We start from the raw sequence: 23,995 nt of genomic DNA, 5'->3' as shown, positions 1-23,995 counted from the left end.
GCGCAGCTGTAAAGCCAATATTATTTAAAAACCACGTAGCTTTTAAACGTTCAGAAAAACGTCATGCAAACTTTCTAACGTCTTTAAACGGGAAACTTTGTGGGTCTAAACGCCCCGCTTGTTGCCAACATGTGCATTTTGTATTACAGGTTTTATTTTCTTAATGTTTTGTGTTTATATATATATATATATATCTATATCTATATATATATATATATATATATATATATATATATATATATATATATATATATGTGTGTGTGTGTGTGTGTGTGTGTGTGTGTGTGTGTGTGTGTGTGTGTGTGTGTGTGTGTGTGTGTGTGTATTTTATGTATTTTAAAGACAACTTTGAATAAGTTTGTAATTTTGACATATTCATGCAAATATGTCGCATTAAAAATACATTTCAACTCTGAATGAAAACGTCAATTGCTTTGAAAGTAAATTTTACGTGGAAAAAGACGCGAGAAAACATCTTGTTGTATTCCTGGTTTAAAAAAAAGTGCTGAAAAACACATGAGGAAAATCGATTTCAACATTTAGAATTGAAATTTAGCATCGGAACGAGGACATCGGATCCTAATCCACAAATTTCAGGAAAAAAAAAACTACGGAAAAAAATGCAATTGTTTGGCATCCCTCAAAGTTGACAGCAGCAATCAGGAGTCGAGGTTTGGCAAACTCTTGTGTCTTGTGTGTCTCTGTGGGGGGAAAAAAAAGAAAAAGAAAAGAAAAACAGCCCCCACCACACCACCTCGAAAAAGAAAAACAAAAAAAAAAAAAAAAACACACACACACACAAACAAAAAAAGACAAGAAAAACAAAACAAAAAGTTATTGTTATGGTGCGGTGCAAACGCTGCGACTCTGATCAATCAGTTAAAAACAGTTCACGCAGTTAACTTTCAAGTCTTTAAATGTTTATTTACTAAAGTTAGTTTTCTTTACAAAGAAATGTACACAGTACAGATACAAAGACATTCAATAAATACCACTTTCCCTGCGCTTCCAACGACGCTGCAATGTTTCTTCTTTTTTTTTTCTTGAACGCCACACGTTTTATTTACAATTACAGCAAAGTAGAAGAAAAAAAAACTATAGTACCCATTAAGGCCACACTGTGAAGGTTTAAGAAACTAATACCATTTGCTAAAATATCATTTGGTCCCTTTTTATGTTTTTTTTTAATTATAATTTTTAATTACAAAATATAAAAGTTGACAGGAGCTGCTGTTCAAAAATATCAATCCTTTCAGAAGCAGAACCACTCAGGTAATTCTGGGTGAAAATACTTCAAGTGACAATAAAGACGCTTTCATAAGGCACAGACACCGAACAATAAGTACTTTGCTGTTTCATCTCCCTCTCTTACTAATTTAAGCGTCCACCTTTATATTATTGCGGAACCACAGTGGATCACCTGAAATTAAGGCATTTCAAAGATTTTAATTTATTCTTTTTTCTGGGGATTTAAAACTGAAGTGGACGTAAATTTATTTCATTTTAGTTCTAGAAATGCGCGCATGTTTGAAAAACAAATTCCCAACTTTAAGTTTTTTTCTTTTATAATAATACAAATGTTTTCTTTTTTCTTCATCTCCTCGCCAGGTCTTTCCGGAGATCCTAAGACAAATAGTACATCCCATAGGTGACAGGTCCGCTGAACAGTCCCGGGACCGGCAGACTGGGCCTCGGAAAGACGTTGGAGGGGCCCCACGACGGAGAGCTCATGTGCGCTCCGAGGGGGAAAGGCAGCGCGAACGCGGGCAGGACGGGCTTGGAGGCCAACTTGAACTTCTCCAGCTCGGCCTCCTGCAGTCTCTTGGCTTTGGCTCGGCGGTTCTGGAACCAGATTTTGACTTGAGTCTCCGTCAGGTTGAGAGAGTTGGAGAACTCGGCTCTCTCGGCGATGGAGAGGTACTGCTTCTGGCGGAACTTGCGCTCCAGCGCCAGCAGCTGGGAGGTAGTGAACGGGGTGCGAGGTTTCCTGTTGTTTTTGTGTTTCCTTAGGGTACACTGAGTCGGACTAGAGCTCCCTGATGCAGAAAACAAAACAAAACAAAAAAATATATATAGATGAGGTTAGTTTGACCAGCTGATCAGAGACGCAAAATGCGCAAAACAGTGCGCAATAATCAACACATTGGTTTATTGATGAGTCAAGTAAGGTGCTCATGAGGATGCAATCAGCTGAATTCCTTTTACTTTTTTTTAACCGTTTGATAAAATAATTAAACTCTACATGATCGTCAAATTGAACTGCGCGCAACTGAATTGAACGGCTTGTATTGATTAACACGATCGATCCTCTTGTACCTTAAAGAAGTCTGGACCGACTATTTTGATGATGCTGATTGAGTGAATTTAACTTGTGTCTCAAAACTCGTCACAGGCCTGCAAATTACGCATTCGGAGTGGAGTTTGGAGCAACAGCAAGTAACGACAACATCCTTTTCTGGGACAGTTTTTTTGCGATTAGGAGTAAAAGAAAATACAATCTGCCGCAGAGATGAGGCGCGCACAGGCGGCTGGAGGAACGAGGGACTACAGAGTGGAACTTTTCTAACAACTCAGTTGAACTCGTTACAAATTTACTCGGGGATTTCTGAGGAAACAGTAAGCGAGCGACGCGTCGCTGCGCTTCTTATAAACACGCATGGGATGGACTTACGGGGAGGTGTCGAGAAGGAGGACGTCTGGAACCAAGTGCTCTGCTCTTTCTCGCAAAACTGCGCGCAGTCCTCCCCGGAGCTCTTGGCAACTCCCTGCGAGCTCTCCCCGGAAAGCTTCCTCTCCGCGTAAAAAGTCCTCGGAGAGAACTGCGCGCCCTGACCGGCCCCGGGCGTCGTCGGCGGCGGCGGCGCCGCCGAGTCGAAAGCCGGGTAAGAAGTCCGACAGGTGCTCTTCTTAGAAATCAGCGACTCGACGCTGAAGGGCAGGCTGCTCCGCTGCAGCTTGTATCCTTTATCCGTGGTCATGTCTTTCGGCTGGAGCTCGTCGCTCTCCGCGCCCTCCTCCATTTGGTGAAGCTGCAGTTTGGCGTCTTGAAACGGTGACCCAGGCTGCGCAGGATTCATCGTACGATAAAGGAGGCCGGGGGCCATGCACGTCGGCGTGGCCCGTTGGTGAAACGCAGCGGCTCGAGCGTGAGGTCTCCACTGTGAGAGCTTGCTTGCCTGTCAGCGGTGCCCAGTAGCGTTTTTTTACGCAAAAGTGGGACGGGGGTCGCCTATAAAAGGACAGGGGCTGTTCCCGTCTCCCCGCGTCATCCAATCAGCTTCTCGTGCTGCCTTCGTGACGTCTCCGCGTGGGGTTTCGATTGGCCCACTCGCCATTTTTGGGGTATTTGGGGGGAGTAAAGAGGGAGGGGAGCAAATCAAGAGGCCTGCGAGAAAGCGAGGGGACTTTAATCATACAGGCTCCCTGCAGAGAGCGGGGGGCTTATTGATGCCTCTCACAAAGTAGCTTTGACCAATTTCAGCGCAATTAAGCAGTGGGGAGGACTTCCCTGCGCATTTTACATCCATTAACAGCGCGCTCCCAACTGTATCGAGTTAGTGTTTTTTTTTTCCTTTTCACTGTAAATACGATCTGGAAAACTGATAACATCAGAGTAAGGTGAGGCGAAAGACAAGAAAGTCTAAAACCAAATCCATAAAACATGAAACGAATTAACGCGCGGAGAACAAAAAAATTGTCCGAAGAAGTAGGAGGAGAAGAAGAAACAACATCCGTCCACACTTCGAATAGAAATTGATTAGGTATGACTGTTGGTCACACAGCATTACAGCAATTTAAGGCCTGTCAGCAGCTCCTCTCCCTCACAATGGCCTCGGCTGAGAAGCAACAGGCGTTTTTCTTTCTCCAGGTCAAACTATTTAATAAGCCAGACAAAGTTGCGTTTTGCGAGGCGCCAGGCTCGGCAGGATAAAAAAAACCCCAAAACAAAACCGGAAGATACCTCGGGGAGAAAAAAGAAGGAAAGAAAGAAAAAGGGAACTGGGTAACTGCACTTAACCAATTGTCCTCAGAATATTTCACAGTCCGCCGCGTGGAGCAAGGAGGAAGAGGAGGAGGAGGAAGAAGAAGAAGGCCAGGCTGCTGCTGGAGAGCTTCATGCGTTTTTGAAAACTGAAGCAGGAGATGAAACAGCAGGAAGGTGTGTGTGTGTGTGTGTGTGTGTGTGTGTGTGCGTGCGTGCGTGCGTGCGTGCGTGCGTGCGTGTGTGTGTGTGTGTGTGTGTGTGTGTGTGTGTGTGTGTGTGTGTGTGTGTCTGAGTATGAAAATGGTTTAATCAGGTTTGTTGTGATAAGCTCCCGTATTGAAGATCTGAGTCGCAGCTATAAGGCGCTAGTGCAGAATTAGGCCAGTAGTTCCAGGAGAGATTCTTGAAATTATTTTTGGGTTCCTCTTTCGGTCTGTGGCGGTTCTTGTGTGAATGCTGCCCTGGGCAAGCCGAGTTCTTCTGGGGCCCCCAATTAACACCAAACACCTGTTCTGAAGAAATTCTACTTTTTACTTACACATCAGCTTCACAGATTAAAACAACACATATTGCGCACTTGAACTTGAGCAATCAATGTCAACAGTCCAAGCAGAAGCTGTAAAAGTATTCTGACCCCTTAAACCTTTTCATATTTTCACACCTTACAATGACATGTTCATGTAGCACTGAAATGGGAAGTGAGTACAAAAAAAATGTAAGTTTTCCAAATGACTTTGTTGGATAAAAGTATAAAAGTGCAAAGTGCATGTTTTGTTGCACTTCTCCCCAAACTGACATTATTCCATTTGTCCTGTCTGGATATACTCACACCTGAGCTGGCTGATATCTGCAGCTCCTCCAGTGGTACAATGGGCTTGTTGCCTGCAACTCTTTGTAATGTTCCATGTTTGTAAGTCTGAAAGACATCCGCAGTCGGCAAGGGACGCTCAATATATCAGCACTAACATCGGTATCGGCTGATATTCAATGTTTTTTTTAACATATCGGTATCGGTCCGATCAGTAAAACTGGCCCAATATCAACAATCAACTCTCATTTCCATCTTGTTGCATTGGAGGAGGTTGGTTGTGGAGTATTTGGTTGCGTGACAGCGGTAGTGATGCAGTGCAAGATTTTGGGGCGTTCAACTGAAGCAGCAGTGAAGTTAGCGGCGTGTTGTGTTTATCAAGGTGCTGAAAGGGTAACGAAATGTATATGATATTGGTAAATATCAGTTATCGAACATATTATGATACGGTCTCGATATTGGCTCACGTTTTCGTATTGGTGCATTTCTACAGTGGACATTAAGGACCACAACTGGACACAAATCGTTAAAATCCACAAATAATTGAGAAGGCATCTAAAAATACATAAATTGTCCATTTTAATTGTTCAAACACAAAATATATGTTATGCGCATTAATACACACAATGGAAACCGACTTAGCTCTTAGAGGTAACTCCACTCTCGGGTATGCAACCAATCAGTTTCATGGAAAATAAATGGCTTTACAGGATTGGCTGTTTTACAAATGCCAGCCAATAGTATGCAAAGTCGCATCGAACCAATCAATTTTCAGCGTACAGGCAGACTTTTCCCTTCACTTTCCCAAGCCATCACAAACCAGGTCTCATTCCTCCAGCAGTTTAGGATGAGGTGTTATAATAGATACTTTGTTTCAAAAAGAATTAAAATTGCTCACATTTTCCATAAGAGGAAACATGCAATAACACATGAGCACACTTTGTTAATTATCTGAATTCTTGTCTTTCAGCACATCCAAACTGATGTCTCATTAAGCGTGTCAGCAGCAGCGCACTGCGGCCACCAAACCAACACGAGGTTCCACGGAGCATTAGCAGCCGTCAACACCGCTAAACACACTTCCCAAGCGAACCGGGATGCGAAGGGAAAACATCGGCCCTTTTAATGTCTCGATGCTCCCTCGCCACTTTAATAGCTTCATCTGTCCACTTTATGGTCGCCCTTCACGAATGGAAGAACCGTTGAAAGGAAAACGTCTGACTCAGGACGTGAGACGGCCATTTTCCCACAACGAGACAAAGAACAAGCGATCCTTTGACTGACAGAATTCATGCTCAGGGGTCACGGATGGCCGACCTCTCGAAAGCCCTCAGGTGCAGAAAACAGTTTAGCCTTCGTCAGGTGAGAGGCGCAGCTTTTTTGGTCGATGATTCAGGCCTGAGTGAGTCCTGATGTCGAGTCTGCTCCTTTCATTTCCTATCAGACGAAACCAGCCCTCTGTCTCCCCGCTGCTTCTCGTTGCCCAGCTGGTTTGTGTTTAAATGCCAAGCAAGTGCGTCCCGACACGCAAAGAGACCGTGGGATGGGAGTCCTTGGAGATCCATCCGATACAGGTACACCCAAAGATAGCGGTGTTTAGCTTTTTCCCTCTTTCCTTTACTCTCTCCCTCCCTCCATTGCCCCAAAAAGACATTTTCTATAACAGCATGCAGGCGAGTGAGTTGTGTCAGAAGGTGTTAGGGAGTTTGAAAGCAGATCTGCTCCTCAAGGTCGATGCGGGCTCGATGGGAAGCACTTTCCCCCCCTCAGCTGGCTCCAAAAATGAAACTTTTTTTTTTTTAACGTTTTGGTTCTGCATGAGCTGTTCTCCGTAGCAGAGGAGCTCCAATGAAACCATTTAGCTGCTCCGTAAAGTTCAAGGGCCAAGTGGTCGCGTGGTGTGAGAAAACAGATTTAGGCTACACACTTTTCATGTGATTCTCTTGCTGTTTTCTTCTTCTTCTCTCAGGCCTCCCAACAAAAACAAAAGCTCCCACTTGATCGAAACCATCTGCAAACGGTGCATTTCTGTTGCTTTAGATTGTGCGTTTAAAGGTGTGCCAATGTTCACTTATGGTGCATGGGCTTATTTTTTACTTTGCTGCAGAGAAATAATAAACATTATTTAAAGAACAAACTGTGGAACCAAATCCCTGCGAAATACGTTACAACAGCAGACAGAGGCTGTAAACTTTTACCCTCACTCTTAAACTTCAACTTCTTTGAGTCTTTATGTAATAGTTTGATATGAAGCAGAGGAAGACAAAAAAATGGATAGAAGGCGTTCAAAATATAAAGAAAAAAATAAAAAATCTCGCTGTATTTACCTCCAATAGTTGAAAATGTTTCATACCACTGCAGGTTTTTTCAATATTTTCTCAAGTTTTTGCCAGTACGTGTTTGCTACGAAGCTCAAACTCAGTCAAACTGGGATCGGTTCAACTCTTGCTCTAGATTCTTGGATGAATTCGGGTCTGGACTTTGACTAGGTCATTCTAACTTTACGGTTGGCAGAGAGGTGAAATCTCCTTCCTGCCTCAAGTCTTTTGCAACGTCTGTCACATTTTCCTGCCTGACTGACTTTGTAATAAGACTGAAATATAGCGATGTGGACTGTATTTACCAAACAGGTTGCCTGTTTATGCTTATGTTTAAGGTACTCCACATTTTTGTTTTTATTCTTTTTTTGTTTGTAAAAAAAAAAAAAACTATGTATTTTCTTTTTACCTTACTTTCTTTCTCCCTCCCCTAAACTGCAGAAGAGAAGTTGAGGCAAAGCAACACTCGGTTGCATCTACATCTTCTATTTCCATTTTCTTCATCTCTGAACGCTTTTATGTCTTCGCCTTCATCACATTAGGTGACCAGTGTGGAGCTCCTGATTTTTTATTTTTCTTTACCAGCAGCTCAAATTACAGTTATTTATGTTTTTTAGCGCTGTGGGAAATATCTTTGACCTTTCATTTGACTTAACAAGTTGATTCCGTCCACATCAGACTGGCTCGGCTCCTACACTTAAACGCCGGTTTGACATTTTCTGCCAAAGCCACTTCCTCTTGTGGCATCCCAGTGCCCTGTGTTTGAGCGCCGGGTAATGAGGGAAAGATTCGTGCCGTGCGAAAGCAGGGGAAGCAAATTGCCTCCATCACGGCTTCTTTTTTGGACTGTAAAAAAGCAATCAGGGGATGGAGTGTCCTGCGGTTTTACAATTGCTCTTTTTTTTTTTTTTGAGTCAAACCGGGCGTACAACAGGGTGGGTTCCATTAGTTAGTGGTGTTGGAATCTACATTTTGACCTCGAGCTTAAACTAATGTTTGCTCACATGCTGACGCTCAAGAGAAACTTCTTTTTTTCTTTCCTTTTCTCTTCTTTTTTTTCTTCTTCTGCTGCTATTGATTGAGCCGTTCCTCTTCTGCCAGCGGAGATTGTTATGGAGAAAAACCGCGAGAGGTGACAATGCAGTTGGCAGCTCCATTTGGCCTGCCATCGGCCATAGAAATCCACATTCTTGAGGAAAGTCTAGAGACAATGCGAGTGGGCGAGTTAGGCAGAGCGCTCGGGACGAGGAACTCTGTGCGGCTACTTCGTGGTCTCATTCGCAAAACTCAAGAATGTCACCACAATTTCAGGCGCTCCCTGCAGCCAAAGATGTGATGGAGCACAACTGAGAGGCAGCAGCGTCAATTTTCTCCCTTTTGCTGCACGGTTGAAACCAAAAACCAGCAGCTATTGTATAAATTACTGCAATTTGGTGCTTACTCCACCTTACTCTTAATAAAACAATATATATATTAAGACTTTACAAAGTAAAACTTGAGTAATTTTCTTATTTTTGTGTCACATTGTTATCAAACTCAATGTAATATAATGTAAACGAGTTAAACTACTCTACTTAAAGTTTTACAGTATTGTAGTTTTTCTACTGGACTTCAAGAATACTTAAAAGCATGTACTTAAAAAAACTCAAATTACTTCATATTTTAAATGAGCAAATTAACATTTTTGGGATACAAAGGTAAATTCTTCACACACACACACACACACACGTACACACACACACCACACACACACACACACACACACACACACACACACACACACACACACACACACACACACACACAAATATATGTGTGTATGAGAGTCCTGCAAAATAAAAACACAGGTCAATTTTTTTTCTGGTTATTTCTGCATTGTTCCTAACAGCAGATAAATGCCGTATTTGACTGGCTGTGAGGTTTCTAATTGATCAACCCAGATTGACAGGATAAATATTCAATTCAGCTGTTTGTAGTGACACAGCTTTTTTTTGTGGCCCAAAAAAAATCCAGGGGTTATGAATATGTTTTATGGCTCCACATTCAGGTTTATTTACTTATCTACACCACATATAGTTTTTTTTTGGTTTTACAAATCAATCATGATCAACAAAATTTGGCTGTTTTGACAGAAAAATTCCTTTAATGTCAGTAAAAACAGTTTTTTTTACAGTTATTTTCTGTCTTGGGCCACACAATACACAGTAAGAAAAAGTGAAAGATTTCAGAAGGGCACTTTTTTGTTCAGAGGAAAAAGGGCAAGTGCTCTAACGCCTCCTAGCGCTAGAGCACTAGGAGCACTCTTTAGACTCCAAGACATCTTCATCCAGCCAAACTGACAGGTTGAATAAACTGAGCATTAATTTCAGAAAAAGCCAAGAGGCTGATAGTAGCTCTGGAGAAGCTGCAGAGATCCACAGCTCAGGTGGAGGGGGAATTCTGTTAGATGTTCGCGTCACAAAAATGTCAACCACCCAAAAATTGCAGCTATGATTGCAGCAAATTTTTTTTTTGACCTCTGTAATTTTTTGTCAGTTAGTTGCATGAAATGCAAATAAATCCCAGTGAAAGTTTGAAAAAGTTAAAAGGCTATAAAAAGGCTATAAAAAGGCTCAATGTCTTTCTTTTGTAAGACATTGATTTGGACCTCGTAACAACCTTCCGTCCAGGTGATAATATGTAAAACTGAAACAATGTTAAAAATGATAGACTTTAATAGCACAACAAAATTTCTCCAAAGTGGGTACTAAGTGAAACAGGCCTGTAAAAGTTGGGTCTGAAAAGACCGGAACCGTTAAAGTATGAAACGGTATCAACAACATTTCCAAAACAAGAAAAACACAATAAAACCAGAAACCACAACCACATTCCACAGAAGCTTCATAAAAAAACAAACAAAACAAACAAACAAACAAAAAAAAACCCCAAGCAAATCATGAAACAGGAAAAACACAGAAATTACATATAACCCTAAAACATCAAATACAATATCTGCTAGCAAAAGGTTTGAAAATGCATGTATATATAAGAGAAGCAGGACAAAAGAGAAAAATCATTATATTACTGGCATATTTTATTCCTGAACTGGCTCAAGAAGGCATTTGTTATGATTTGGTGGCACATAAATAAATAGTTTTACAAAAATGCAGTGTTCTAATCCTTTTTTAATTTTCTTCTAATTAGCCCCGCCATGTAAACTCACTCATCACATAAAGGCTCGCAAGCCAATAAAACGCTGAAGGGCGGACGGCGTTGAGCCAGGCGGCGGCTTAACGCAGTGCAGGCTCCGGCTGACAATGCTTGTCTGGCAGTAATAATGTTATTGCAGGCACCAAAGGTCCGAACAAATGTGCGTGTTTGAATATCTCGAGATTACAATTTCAAAGTCCTCCCCATGAGCGGCCGAACAATGGAGAGGGTGGGAAGTTAAAAAAGCGGGGCTTCTTTCAAATAAACAGGCATGAGCCGACCCTGAATGGAGCAGCCGGATTGGTTCTCAGGGGCCGAGACCCCGTGGCCTCTCCGCCTTCTTCTCCTCCTCTTCCTCGGATACCAAACTATTTGATGCAGTAAACACAAACAACCATAATTTAGAGCTTTCCTGCTGTTCTTTATGGCATTATTTATGTCTCCTATGAACCTCGGGACGGGAAAGTTAGCGAGGGGGTGGGGAAGGTAGGTTTTAAGGATGCCTGTTTTCTTTAGTTTTTTTTTGTTTTGTTTTTTTGTGCTATTGCTTAATGAGCCTGAAAATACAACTGAACTGTCCTGACTGTGAAGATAGCCTGCAGGCCAATGTAAATTAGCAGAGCGAAGAAGCCTGCAGGGCAGAGTCTTGCTGAGCCCATCAGATTGGAGAGAGAGAGAGAGAAAGAGAGGGAGAGAGAGGGAGAAATGGTGTGGGGGGTGAGGGAATCAAGTAGCAGGGGGATCTTGGCATGTTTTGGACTCGAAGGGACACTTGTTGCAGTCTCGCACATCAGTCTCAGCTGCTGATGTGTGAGATTTATTGAGACTCGCACTGCGGCCGCGTGCGCTGGCGACGGTTTTGCAAGATGTCGGTTGTTTGTCACTTCTCGAACCCGTAATTCCGGTTAGTTTCGCACAATGGTTCTTTTGAGCCACCGCTACAATCATCATTCAATTTAATTTTCCATTCTTCTGTGGATTCCAGGCCGAGGCAGCAGCGGCGGCGGCAGCAGCAGAGGCGGGAGTCTCCCACATTGCATATGTCCTGTCAGGAGTCATGAGTTGCTCTTTTGACCGCTCCGCTTGGCATCTGCTGCCCATGGCCTGTCCATATCTGCATTCTAATGCACCTACCCTGCTGGGATGTTAACTTTAGGCCCTCCGTAATTGATGGCTTCCACACTTCAGCCGAGTACGCCCCCTCCCGTGAGCCCCCCACTTTCCCCGCCGATTGTTGGTATATCTCTGTGGTTTGGGGGTCTTTCAGTCAGCCATTGTTCTTTTATGGAGGAATTATAATAGACCAAAAGAGGAAGAAAGAGGACGGGTTGGGGGAAGGGGGGCTGGATGAAAAGAGAGTTGCTGCTGATATTTAGTGAACTCCAAAGGGGGAGTTTTCATTCTCATTCTGCAAGTTTGGCACATGCCTTCTGTTACTAAGTGGCAGTGCATTCAAAGAGTCCCTTGCATTTCCCATTCTGTGGCTCCGCTAGGTGCCTAGACTTACAACCCTGGCAGCTGTTGGGCATTCTATGCAGCTATAGACTTCTCTCCACAGGTGAGCTCCCCTACCCAACTCCCAGTCTCCACTTTTACTCAATAGGGCCCCACCAAGCCCTTTTATCGGCCGGGCAGAGGCTGACTTTATGTGTGCCACTCACACTGACTCAATGTTCTCAGGGCTTGCAGTCCTTGTTGGTTCAGTTTGACTTGCCTGCAGAATGATTCACGTCTTGTTTGAGAGTTTTTGAAGTCTGCTCAGGCATTGATTACACTGTAAACAAACAGAGGGATCATGATTGGCTTCGATGATTAGCTCAGAAAAACAAACCTGCGGAGGGAAAACGCAGCACAGACTCATCAGAGGAGCAGAAGATGTCTAATTTCTTCCAAGTTTGCCATTATGAGGCGCTCCACACAATATAAGTTTATGTGATATTGTGCAGCCACAGAGGCCAGCGGTAGACGCTCTATTTCTGTCAGGCAATAATTACCTTAAAAGCTATCGGCTGCATTGGTGAACCATCCTCGGTGATGTTGTTGTTTTGGTTTTGGAACGTTTCAGCACCTTTTTTTTTTTTCCTGAATTCAGAGGCAGACCATCGGCTTGTTTCTTTTCTTCTGTGCTCTCAGGGATGGGAGCTGTTCCACATTACCCGTGAGGTGTGGTGCCTCTTCCCTCAAAGGCCTCCGCTGTCCCCCCCAACACACACACACACACACACACACACACACACACACACACACACACACACACACACACCCTCTACCCCACCAAACTGTTGCCAAGCTGGGCTATCTATTCATTTGGTTACTTAAGTGTAATTGCTCCCCTTTGAAGCCTCAGAGAGGCAAATCATTTGCCCTAGCCCCTGGGCAGGAATGGTCACCGTGCCTATAGCGACCCCCTCCCGGTCAGGGAGCGTCGGAGAGACTGTGAGAGGCCAGCTCCCATACGGAGAAGAAATAATACCGCTAGGGCCGCTCAATTTCACCTCCCTTTTCATCCCATTATTTGAAAACTTTTTATTAACAACAGCTTTCTCTCTCATACCAGGGCGCCAGGGGAGGAGGAGGAGGCGGCGGCGGAGGGGAAGGGTGGGGCGAGAGGATGTAGGAAGGGTGGTGGTGTTGGTTGAAGGGGGTTGCCTTTCTGTAGATGTCTGCTGGATTCTCACACATACACACACATATCATCAATAGTGGCAGGTCCAAGCGGTATTGAGAAAACTGTTCACTCCAACAGGGCGCGCCGCTCCACCCAGAGTCTTGGTCCATGCAGCCAAAGGCTTCATACGAACATCACAGTTGAGGCCTACCGATCAGCAGCTGCCTTTATGCTTCAAATTTGCACAGAACTTTGTCAACATTCTGCTAATGTGAAGAACCTCCCACATAAATCTGCAGTTGCAGTGTTTCTGTTTCTGACTCTTTTTCTGTTAAACAAGAAATGCAATTAAAATCACATAAGAACAAGTTTGGTGAGTCATTAAGAAACATGGTTCCTACCACTTCCTGTTGTCTTTTCTGCCGGTAACATCCCATTAACTAGTGTGATGCAAATTAAAAAGGGTCTCTGATGCAAAAATACTCTAATTTAGATAGAGCCAAAGAAGTCCACCTCATCCTAGTGCCATAGTGTTTCAGTGAAAAACATGAGCTTATTTTCAAAATTAGCATGTTTTCATTAAGCAACTTTTTATTTTCTATGGTCAATGGAAACGCAGCTTGTGTATAGGAATATAAAAGTGTGTGCGTTTATGAGTACGTCTGGATGAATGTGGCTGTAGCAGATAGATCAGAGGTTAAGATACTGTGATGTTTAGTTAAAGCGAGGTTGGGGTAGAAAATAAAAATACCAATAATTGAACATCTCAAGGAGCGCTATTCTGTTCCTTATCCCAAAATGCAAAATGCGCAGAACAAACGCGAGCTATTGCTGCATGATGGTAGGAAAACTTGGAAGTGTTGTTCAGTATTGCAGTGACAATATCGATGGCAATCATCAGCGTTTGCCTGACTCTTCTCTTTCTTTTCGTCATCATAATCTTGAGGCCAGACAGAGAGTAGCAGCAAAAGCAAAGGAGGGGGATAAGCAGTGCCTGATGACGATTGATGGCGTTATCCAGGACGTGTTGCTGTGAACCGACTCCGGGTTGGCATGTCATGATGAGACTGTGTTCAGTCAGAGGCCTGTTCAGATTCACTGCAAGACTGACTGCTATTGCATCTTTTCTGCCCACATCATCAGCATCGACAGCGACTCTTTTCAGATTCTTGCATAATACGAGTTACAATAACTTTGGGATGAGAAACAAAAGGAAGCATTTCTGAGGATCCAGACTGCATGCAGATACAAAAGGCAATGAAAATCCATCTGACAAACCAAATGTATCGTTAGGATGCAGAATTTGAATGCATGGCACCTAAAAAGGTGTTGCACGCCAAATACTGCATCAAAGCAGGCACTGAGGACTGAAGTTTGAGGTCTGCTCAGATCAGGGAGGCTGCTCAGAACTGAAGACGAATGAAGCTAAATTTCTTCAGTGCACAACTCCTAGTCAGTTGCTGCAACTCAAACCCAGTGAGTTGCAGCAACTGTCTAGCAGTTATGCAAAGACAAAAAGAAAACCTGTGACGTTGTCCCCCCCACTTCACAATTTTGGTCAACTTTGTGTTGATCCATCACATGAAGTCCAAATAAAATATGACATTTGAGACTGTGGAGATCAAAGAAGCACAATGTGGACACACAAACACGCACGCATCTGTTTTCCTTCCTTCATTGAGCACATGAGAAAGTACTGGAATCGCCTTCTTTCAACCTGTGACGGGTCGCGGAAACACACAGCAACGTGGAGCACAAAGAGTCCATTTAACGCCGAAAATTACTCCAGCACTTATTGTAATTGTCACGATTCTGACCACACTGACATTGTAATCTCATAATGAGGTAATGGGGGGGTTGAAACCGAGTACAGAAGTGCGATTAGAAGGGTGTAGCTTGGCAAAAACGGGTTAAAATGTCAGACTGGAAGGATTGCGTTTGACGTTTTATTTATTTATTTTTTTCTCGTATTCGGGAGGTTGTGTTGATGCAGACAAACCGATAACAGTCGGCCGCTGGATTCTTCCTTATCCATCTGGAATGCTGCTGCCTAAAGAGATTACTGGAAGTCACTTTTTAAGAGAAAAAAACAAAAAGAGTAACAAAGTTAAACAAAGAGTATCTGTCATGCCTGAAATATCTGACTGTACTCGGATGCTGCGGCATCAAAGACCTGCTTTTTGGGGCAAAAATGATTATCCCTAAAGTGCACGAGTTGACTCTAAAGACACCATGGAGCCAAATCAATGTGGACAGGCATCCATAAAAAGCCAACCTGGTTATGAATGCTGCATTTTACTTGTATCATTTTGACTTTGAGGTTTTTAAGAGAGAAGCCTTCCCCGCAGTCGAGCCAGATGGTAACAATTCTTCGACATATTACGAGCCGCTCTCTGCCAAATAGCATACCTTTGGGCTATGTTTTCAGTGGGCTATAAAAGCCAATAATGTAATTTTGATCTGTTTTATCAGATATCACCCCAGCCACGGCTGGGTTTATGTAAGAAAACGTTTAAGCGGGACAAGACGGCTCTCTGTTTTGCTTTTCTTTTTTTTTGGGGGGGGGGGACATAGAAGTGCACACCATGTTCAATACCTGCCCCACTGAGGGGTTTTGCTTGTTTGACTTGTGCGTCGTTCTGGAGTGGAAGAGAACGTCGCTGTGATGAGACTCATGGATGTAAAAATACTCTCAACCTTCAGGAGTTTTCCCACATGATGACGTCTGCTGACCAGAGCGAAGGAAAAACAAAAAGAATCGGGGATTCTTTGTGGAAGTGCTTACAAAGTCTGACCCTGACATCTCTTGGTGCAACAGTGACACGGTAGCAAAGTATCCCAGTGGCGAACCACAGTCCCCTGCGGCCCGCCATCAGCGCCATGACTCACCGCTGACCTTGCTGTAATGTTCCAGGACTCCTCCAGACCCATTTAGAAAATCTTTAGGGAAATGCATTTCTATATTCCACATGATGCAATATAAACACACCTCAACACACAGCGGAATGAAAGTTTTTGTGCTCCTTGAACTTTTTCACGTTTCCCTCCACTACAACAACACACTTCAGAGGAGCGCAGTGGGGTTTTATGTGACAGGCCTACACAATGTTGTAAGAAAATAAAACGAATGATTCTCTGATCTAGAAAAAATGTCTGTGGCCGACAAACTGATGGAGTGGTTTCATTCCTGGGTAGACTTGGTTCGACTCGGGACCAAAACTGCAACATTTGTCACATTTTCAGCTGGCTCGGTTTGGTTTCACACTGCACTTTGTCAAATGAGCCAAACCCTTTGAAAAACCTGTTCATTCCCTCGCCTGCGGGGGGCGCTGCACCAGAAAACACTGAAGTAAATTGCACCTAAACTTCCCAAAGAAGACAAGAGCGCAACTTCCTTTTTCACAAAAATTAAACAAAAATAGAGTAGCATCAAATTTCGGAAGTTTTTGGATTTCTCTTTTGTCTTTGGTACAAATAAACCTTGAGCCATTTCACCCACTAGCAATGAACTCATGTTCATTGCTAGACCTGAACTCTTCTATAGTTCACTTCCTGCTTTTGGAGCGGTGTCTGGGTCGGAGTTCAACTGCGTATTCACACCTCCTCAAACGAACAGACTAACAGATGGTTTCCATTCATTTGTTTTAGGGGTATTAAGGTATAAAAAAGGGGTTAAATAAAAATTTAATAGGAAAGATTCTTACCTGTGAAAAAGTTTTGCGATCCATGCACGATTTCTTTCCCCCTTCAGAGTATCCATACATCCTTAAAAAGTCTTGAATCCACATGCCTAACAATTAAGTCCATGAAACATCTTAAATTCATTTTAAAAAGTCAAGTTAAATACATAATTCACAGGCGTTAAATTTGGTCATTGCAGTAGTATTCGTTCTTGTACATTCTGTTCTTTTTCTGCCAGGCAAAAGTTTGAGTCCCACTCAAATATCCTCTGCTTTATGTGACTCAAGACTATTGAGGCTATCAGTAAATAGCTGCTCATGTGGCCTTGCTAGCTAGCTAGCTTTATTTGTGTCCGTCATGGGTAAGTGCAGCAAGTTCACTGGCGGTTGGCTGGACGAAGCTCGTACATTTCTGTGGCGATATCGGTGTACATGTATGAGATATGCAATATATATGATACAGGTCTTAAGTTCCATTCATGATGGTCTTAAAAATGTACTAAAAAGTCTTAAATTCGAGTGTGTGAAACCTGCTGATGTCCCGCCCTTTGACGATTGTCTGCGAGCTCGTAAGACGACAAAATGTGAAAAAGCGGTGGGCCATAGTGCGCAGGGCGCCGCAGCACAGAACAGGATTGGCCGTCATCTGCAGATCTTTCTCGCTCATAATGCTTTCGGAATGCAACTGCCCCAATAAAAGAGAGAGAACCACAACAAGGTCGGCTGATTGAGGACATTAGCTCAGGTTTTCCATGGTGAAGCTTGTTGTTTTCCTTCTGCTGCCATCACATCCACAACTGGAGGCCTGCTGTGTGGAATTACTTGCGCTAATGGCTCGACACTCTCTTGTTGCAGGAAATCGGACAGCCGAGCTGTAACTGCTAAAATGGTGATTAAAAAAACCCAAATTGCATCATGATGTTGGGTAATTTAGCACAGGGACGGGGGGGAGAAGGGGAGTGGGATAAAAAGCTTCTTGCTAAATGAAGCAACTGGCATTATTGACCGGTTATAGGGGAACGTGTAAAGTTGCATGCATTTTTTGGCGTTTTTTTTTCTGTGGGATTTCCGTTGGAAAAAAAAAAAGAAGAAAAAAAAAAGACTTTTAAAATAACTCGCCAAATCTGATGGCAGTTAGTAAACTCTAATTAAAGTTTGCAATGGTGACTCTGTAATTTGCAAGTCAGTGGGGGTCATTAAGTCTTTCCCTGGCTTGATTTAATGAGTTACAAACTGCAGTTAATGAGACAAATAGTTCTGCCTGCTTGGCCCATGGCTGTAGCTGCGGCAAAGACCAAACAACTCCATTGGAGATTTGCTTGATAAATTCCTTGAAGGATTATGTTTTCGTTTTGTTTTGTTTTTTTCTTTTATATGCCAGAGGCAAATACTGGAAAATGTTGCATCAGCTTGGTGCCGTCGAGGCAAAGAGGAAATCCGTTTGTGTACAAACAGCTGCAGCTTCTAATCATAAATGACCTTTTAAGACGAATGTGCTTTTAATTTAAACATCAGAGGAGGAAGAGTAGAATGTGCGTCGTTTTGAGCTTTTTTCTCCTCCTAGTCATATCCTCTTATTGCTTATTAAAAGCCGTTGTTGATATCAAACACAACTGGCCTGTTGTAAAGTGACTAAGACAGGGGCGCCCCACTGAGCGGGCTGCACGGCACCGTTTTTCGTCTCTCATCCTCCGTGGCCGGTCCCACTCCACCCGGGTGGATCAGGCTCACTTAGCTAAACATTTATCCCCCACCCCATCCGTTTCTCTTGTAAATTTGTGGTTGTGTGCAATCCTTTAATGAGCTCCATCTTTGACCCGGGTTGTAGGTTTCCAGGGATGTCATGTCTTGTAAGTCAAGGAAAAGACTTTAACGTCCACACGACTTAACATTAAAGCGGCGCAGTTGAGAAGACGCGAGGTCAGAGCCGGGGAGGTAATGATACCCCCGTAAATGAGGAATTGTAAAATGAAGAAGATAGGCAGTATGAGCCCAAACGTAAAGAACTACTGTACTTCAGACTAGACTTCGGCTTTATCCAGGGCTACATAAATACCGTGCCTCACAGAGGTATTAATAACTCTCCAAGGTTTTTAATTTGTCATGTTACCAGATTTAAAACTTGAAAGTGTTTTGTGGGAATTTCAGGTTAATTGTGAAGAGGACAGAAAAGTTTACGTGGATTTCAGTGTCTTTTTATTTTACAAACCACTTTATGTGACATCTCTGGGTCACAAGCTACACCTATTGTGTCGTAGCTTAATGATACAAACAGATGTGTGCAACAAATAACGTTTAGAAGTATCCCAAAACAACTTTATAGCTTCTGATACAGTACAGATATTGCAGCTTTGAGTATTGACCAGTACTGAGATTGACCTGATATGATGTCAGCGGCAATCAAGCATAATTTCATAACTTATTTTTTAGCGTGGAACATTAGAAAAGGCTTGATCAAGTCATATTACAGAGAACAATAGAACAACTGACCCATTTTTTAAACTCTCATTGTGGAATACCACCTCCCGGATAAAAAATATTGACTAAATATTGACGCAGAGTGAAGACATCCGCTGCTTATATTGAGATTTTAGATGCAGGCCGATACGATACGAGACTTTTTTTTTTTCAGACCAACAACTCAGGACAGCCCTCATTTTAAATATAATAAAGTAAATCATGTAATAACTTCCAGTGATGTATTCAAGTTTTTCTAGGCAATGACAGGACATTTTACCAATAATGTAACTAATGTGATATGTTATTGGCTGGTAAACATTGACGCATCAGTCACACAATCTCTGTTCTTTTCCTGAATTATCACACATTGAGTTGTCAATCTGTTAAATTCACCTAACAGAAATGAATCACTGAAATGAACTGCATAGTCCGTGTGCTAGATGAGTAAATACGACGAGTACAACATCCACTGCAACATTAATTAATCAACAAACTAAAACAATGACAAGAAAAGCTTATATTTGTAAATGTACTGAAATGATTTTAAGGGGGAGGTGTTATGTATTTTCCTATAGTACAATATGTAAGACATCAGTCACGCCCACTTCAGAACGTCACTCTGCTGACTTGAAACCATTAATTTAATGCATTAATGGCTTTATTAAATTTAAAATGACAAATTGGTTACAGCATCGGCAATGAATTCTTTTTTGGATATTAAATGCATTCCCATAACTTCTTGGAATGCATTTCTACCAGTTTTGCAAAACCATCAAAAGAGCCTCAACACTTTTACTGCAAATCAGCAGTTAGAATTTGAAGACTTGATGCAGATTTAAAATTATATCCAAATTGTGACTTTGACTAGGCCATTCTAACGTATATCGCAGAGTTGGCAGGCAATCGTCTTCTCCAATCTCAAGTCTTTTGCAACAGGATTCAGCTCTGAACCACGAAGCTCGTTACCGAAGGTAAACGGAACGGAATCCAGCGAAAAGCTGGTCAGCGATTGTTATGACGCCAATAAAGATTTCCACACCATTTCAGAAAGGCTGAGAAATTATTTTCTACATGCTGTTATTTGTAAAACAAAATGAAACAAATTGCTTCTTGGATTTTCTTGAAATTGCACTCAAACGTCTGTCTTCTTCTGTTGAGTGTGCACATAAATCAGCCTCTTAACTGTTTTTTTTCTCTTTTTTGCCTTTACTGTAAATTTGTTCCACGTGTTTTCAGTTAAAAAAAAAAAAAAAAAAAAGGTCAGACTTGTGCGTCTTCAGGTTCAGGTCATGAGAACGAGAAAGGGAGAAGAAGAAGAAGAAGAAGAGAGAAAGAAAAGCAAGACAGAGACGGACCTTTGGCTCGCGGCTGTAATCGTGGTGCTCGCCACTGCATTGTTAGAGGCTTTGGCAGACCTGTGATTAAATCTGGGAAGGTTTGGAAGCCTCTCGCCACGGCGCGCTCTCCAAGACAGAACGATGTCCAGTAAAGGGAAGAAAAGAAAAGACTCTCACACGTTTTGTGCTGCTTCACCGTGAGACTTTTTGAACACAAAATTCTCCCCACCCCCCCAAAAAAAAACAACTTCCATGAACTATGACAAATATTTGTGTCACAACTCCAGCGGTTCTGTTCTTAAAGCTGTTTGTTTTGCGACTGTGCTGCAGGGTTGTTTCTTCTTCAGGAAACCCTGCTTCAATTAAGAGTGATGGAACCCATGTGTCCCTTATCGTGGCAGGCTGGATGGGAGGAATCTTGTTCTGTCGGCCTTTTGTAATAATTGGGTTTTAAAGGAGCTGTTTCTGTGGGGTTAGTTACTTTCTGTGGCCGTCGGGTGCGGATCAGCTGACGCCCGCCGCGTCTGTCGACTCCTTCCGGGGCGATCATCCTAAGTGGGTAGGCATGTAGCCGTATAGCTGCGGGGAAGACAGCGATCCGGGGAACCAGACTCCCCTCTCTTTCATTTCAAGTCGCCCCCTCCCCCGCAGCACACAGACAGACAGACACTCTGACTGACATCTGACCAAACCTGATTCAATTATATGCTTCATCTTTGAAGTTTTACGCTCTGGCTTTTCCTTGCTCTAAACTTGTTCTGTGTTTTCCCTTCTTCTTACTTTCTGCATGCTGACGCAGAGTGATGACATCTGCTGCTTATATTGAGATTTTAGATGCAGATCGATACGATACGATACGATACAATACGATACGTTATCTTCTTTATCAAGACAATAACACGAAAGATGGGAAAACAAGCCCAGCTGAACAATTCAGCTCTCAGCCGTTTTTTGAAGCGACTGACTGCTTAGCGAGCCTTACGGGCGTCTCACCGCGGAACAGTGTTTACTCTTACGCTCCGTTTGCAGAGCGGCACAAACATTGTATTTCTCAGCCCCGCATGTGAACAAAGGGCTCCGTAATAACAGCTTGTGGCACTCCAAAGCAACAAGAGAGAGAGAAAGAGGGGAGGGGGGTGAAGGGACAAAGAAAGTTTGAAAAGGTCATCCTGGAAATTGTAGACGATAGGTTTTGCCATGTGACAGAGACGGAGGAGCGCGCAGAATGGAAAACTTGATTCCCTGCAATCATCTCCTGTCATCTTTTGCACCACTTTAGCCTTCACTCCAATCAACCCATTTTTGCTTTGAGTACCTTTTTGTTCTTTTGATTTCACTTATTGCCTCATATGTTTACGTGTGTTTACGTTCGAGCATAAACAACTTTCCAGCGACTTTGAAAAAAAAAACGGAACTTAATCAGTGCGTTGTACAATCTTCAAACACACACTCTTAACTTTTTTTTTTTCCCCAGAGCAAATCCAACTAACCATGGAGATTTCCTAAAGCGCTCTCATAATAGGTCTGGATGTAAAATAAAAACTAAATAAGAAGTTTTTACTCTGGCGGGAGCCGCCGGAGGCTCCGGATAGCGCACCGCGTGACTGCAGGCCGGCAGCTTTAATTGGCCCACAATTCCCTGGTGCTTTATCAATATAGGCCGATAATCAGACAGTTTTCTAACCCACAGCCAGTTCAAAGCACAGGTTACTGGTATTTATATCATAGTCCATCAATTTCTCTTGATTTAAGTTTGTTTGGTTCATAAAACATCACGTTTCAGCTCAACAGGAATACAGGCTGGCGGAAACATATTCATAACGCCTAAACATTTTGTGACATTGCTATTACAAAGTTAAGTACCTTTGATTGGGATTTTAGGTGACCTACTCAAAACAGCTCATAAAGCGAGATGAGCACACAATTTTGATAATAAAAAATGTAAAAGTGTGCGTTTCTTTCAGCTACCTCTAATCTGTTCCCCCTAAATAAAAAATTGCCATCTTTGGAAGTCAGCCAATTTGAATTTAGATAACATTTTTATCACTGTTGCACTGAGAAGTAGCTCCTGCAATGGGCTCAGCAGGTGAGCAGCTCCACCAGGGGTTTGCTAATTGCTGCTGGCTAGTCTGAAGGAGCCGAGTGGGGGGATAATAGGCAGGCCTGCGCTGTGCGGCAGAAGCTCAGGAGCCTGGAAGCTGCAGATCTGAGGAGATAAAGAAATTGTTGTCAGAACATCATAAAATGTTATTAATTTTAATATGTCTGAGTTTTTCGTTCCTTTGTGTAATATTTTTTTCATGAATCTGTTGTCAGAGTTGCAAAATCTTCAGTGACACTAAGCCTCAGAAAACTCCTGAGCGTAAATAATCTATAGACACAGATTTCCACATAGAGGACAGCTGAACAGAAACCAGAAAGAACTCTGCTTTGAATGAGCCCCAAATGTAACTTTTTTTGATACGATTACAATAATGATTTCCACATTTTCAGAGCGCTTTGAGGAGATTAACTCTGGAAGATTCTCTGGAGATTCTCTGAGGAATTGACTCCATCCTTCTTACGGTTTAGTTGTGATTTCTCAGTAATGGACTCAACGTCTGTTCTGTTCCAGGTTGACACGGCGAGACGTCACGGGAGACGACAAAGGCTTCAAAAGTCGAACACCTCAAGAAGAATGGCGAGAAGACGCTCCATCATGTCGGATGTAACTACTAAGTAACTACTGAAGTTCCTTTGTCTTGTCCACCTAAAACAGATGTCTTCACAGACAGTCTTTAGGCCAGCATATTACTTTTAATATCTGGTTTAATGATACATTTCTTAGCCATTGTCTTCTGCTTGAGTTTCATCTCCCCTCAGTGATTTGTCTCGGCTTTCTACCATTGAGCTTGATTTCTCCTGGGCCAGTCAGCAAACGGAAGGAGAAATGGTCAACGATGATATAAATATCCGCGCTGTTCTTGAGTTATAGTCTTGCATTTGAGCAATGGGGGAAATGAATGAAGTCATTCCGTCCATATTGTCAGTCCGGTAACCTTGAAGTCATAGCTAAATTCTGGCACACTACATACGTCAACGCCAAACGTTAGCAGATCCAACAACTTCAACAGACTCCATGCATCGTCAGCTTCCATTTCTAATTTATTGGTCTGTACGTACGCTGAATAAAACATCACATACGCCTCGTTTGTCTGAGGTCAAATTATTCCAAGCTTCTCTTAAGATCAGTTTGAATCACCAATTGTATTTCTGCTTGCTAAATGTCACAAGAAAGAGACCATTTACTCAATAGAGATTTATTTATTAGCGGCTTCGAAACCAGGAGTGTGCATAGAGTGATTCCCATCCCTTTAAACAATGAGAGAAAGCCCAGATGATGATGATGATGATGTCATGACTTGAGACTTCTGACAAGTTTGGTTTGAGACGACTGTAAAGTCAAAAGAAAATAAGTCGAGATATCAGGAAGAGAATTGTGCAGCTGCTCAAATCCGGTTCATCCGTGGGAACAATTTCCAGATGCTTGAAGGTGCTGCCTGTTCAAACAGTGATGCACATGTTGGGATGATGGGAATTTCCAACCACCATGACGTTGAGGAGCGGATCA

The 23,995-nt window shown here is 42.7% G+C and overlaps 1 protein-coding gene and 1 long non-coding RNA gene across 2 annotated transcripts; one reads left to right on the top strand and one right to left on the bottom strand.

Moving 5' to 3' along the window:
* Positions 1–898: 898 nt before the first annotated feature.
* LOC129367071 (homeobox protein MSH-C-like) lies at positions 899–3,179 on the bottom strand. The gene is made up of 2 exons (XM_055041299.1): positions 2,672–3,179; positions 899–2,036 (listed from the first exon to the last, which is right to left on the bottom strand). The coding sequence occupies exons 1-2, from the start codon at positions 3,102–3,104 to the stop codon at positions 1,624–1,626; spliced, it is 846 nt and encodes a 281-aa protein (XP_054897274.1). The 5' UTR covers positions 3,105–3,179; the 3' UTR covers positions 899–1,623.
* Positions 3,180–4,070: 891 nt separating this feature from the next.
* On the top strand, positions 4,071–23,570 carry LOC129367144 (uncharacterized). The gene is made up of 4 exons (XR_008606683.1): positions 4,071–4,159; positions 5,764–6,155; positions 6,238–6,367; positions 23,000–23,570. It is a non-coding gene; the product is annotated as an uncharacterized LOC129367144 (long non-coding RNA).
* The last annotated feature ends 425 nt before the right edge of the window (positions 23,571–23,995 follow it).

The sequence above is a fragment of the Poeciliopsis prolifica genome, unplaced genomic scaffold (genome assembly GCF_027474105.1).
Source record: "Poeciliopsis prolifica strain line A6 unplaced genomic scaffold, Auburn_PproV2 SCAFFOLD016, whole genome shotgun sequence".
NCBI classification, from domain to species: domain Eukaryota; kingdom Metazoa; phylum Chordata; class Actinopteri; order Cyprinodontiformes; family Poeciliidae; genus Poeciliopsis; species Poeciliopsis prolifica.
Note: the sequence above shows the minus strand (reverse complement) of the source record. Positions and strands in the feature narration are given on the sequence as shown.

Coding starts and splice junctions, on each gene's coding strand:
- LOC129367071 (XM_055041299.1), bottom strand. CDS start 3,104: ATGGCCCCCGGCCTCCTTTATCGTACGATGAATCCTGCGCAGCCTGGG. Junction 2,037..2,671: donor CTCCTTCTCGACACCTCCCC/GTAAGTCCATCC, acceptor TTTCTGCATCAG/GGAGCTCTAGTCCGACTCAG.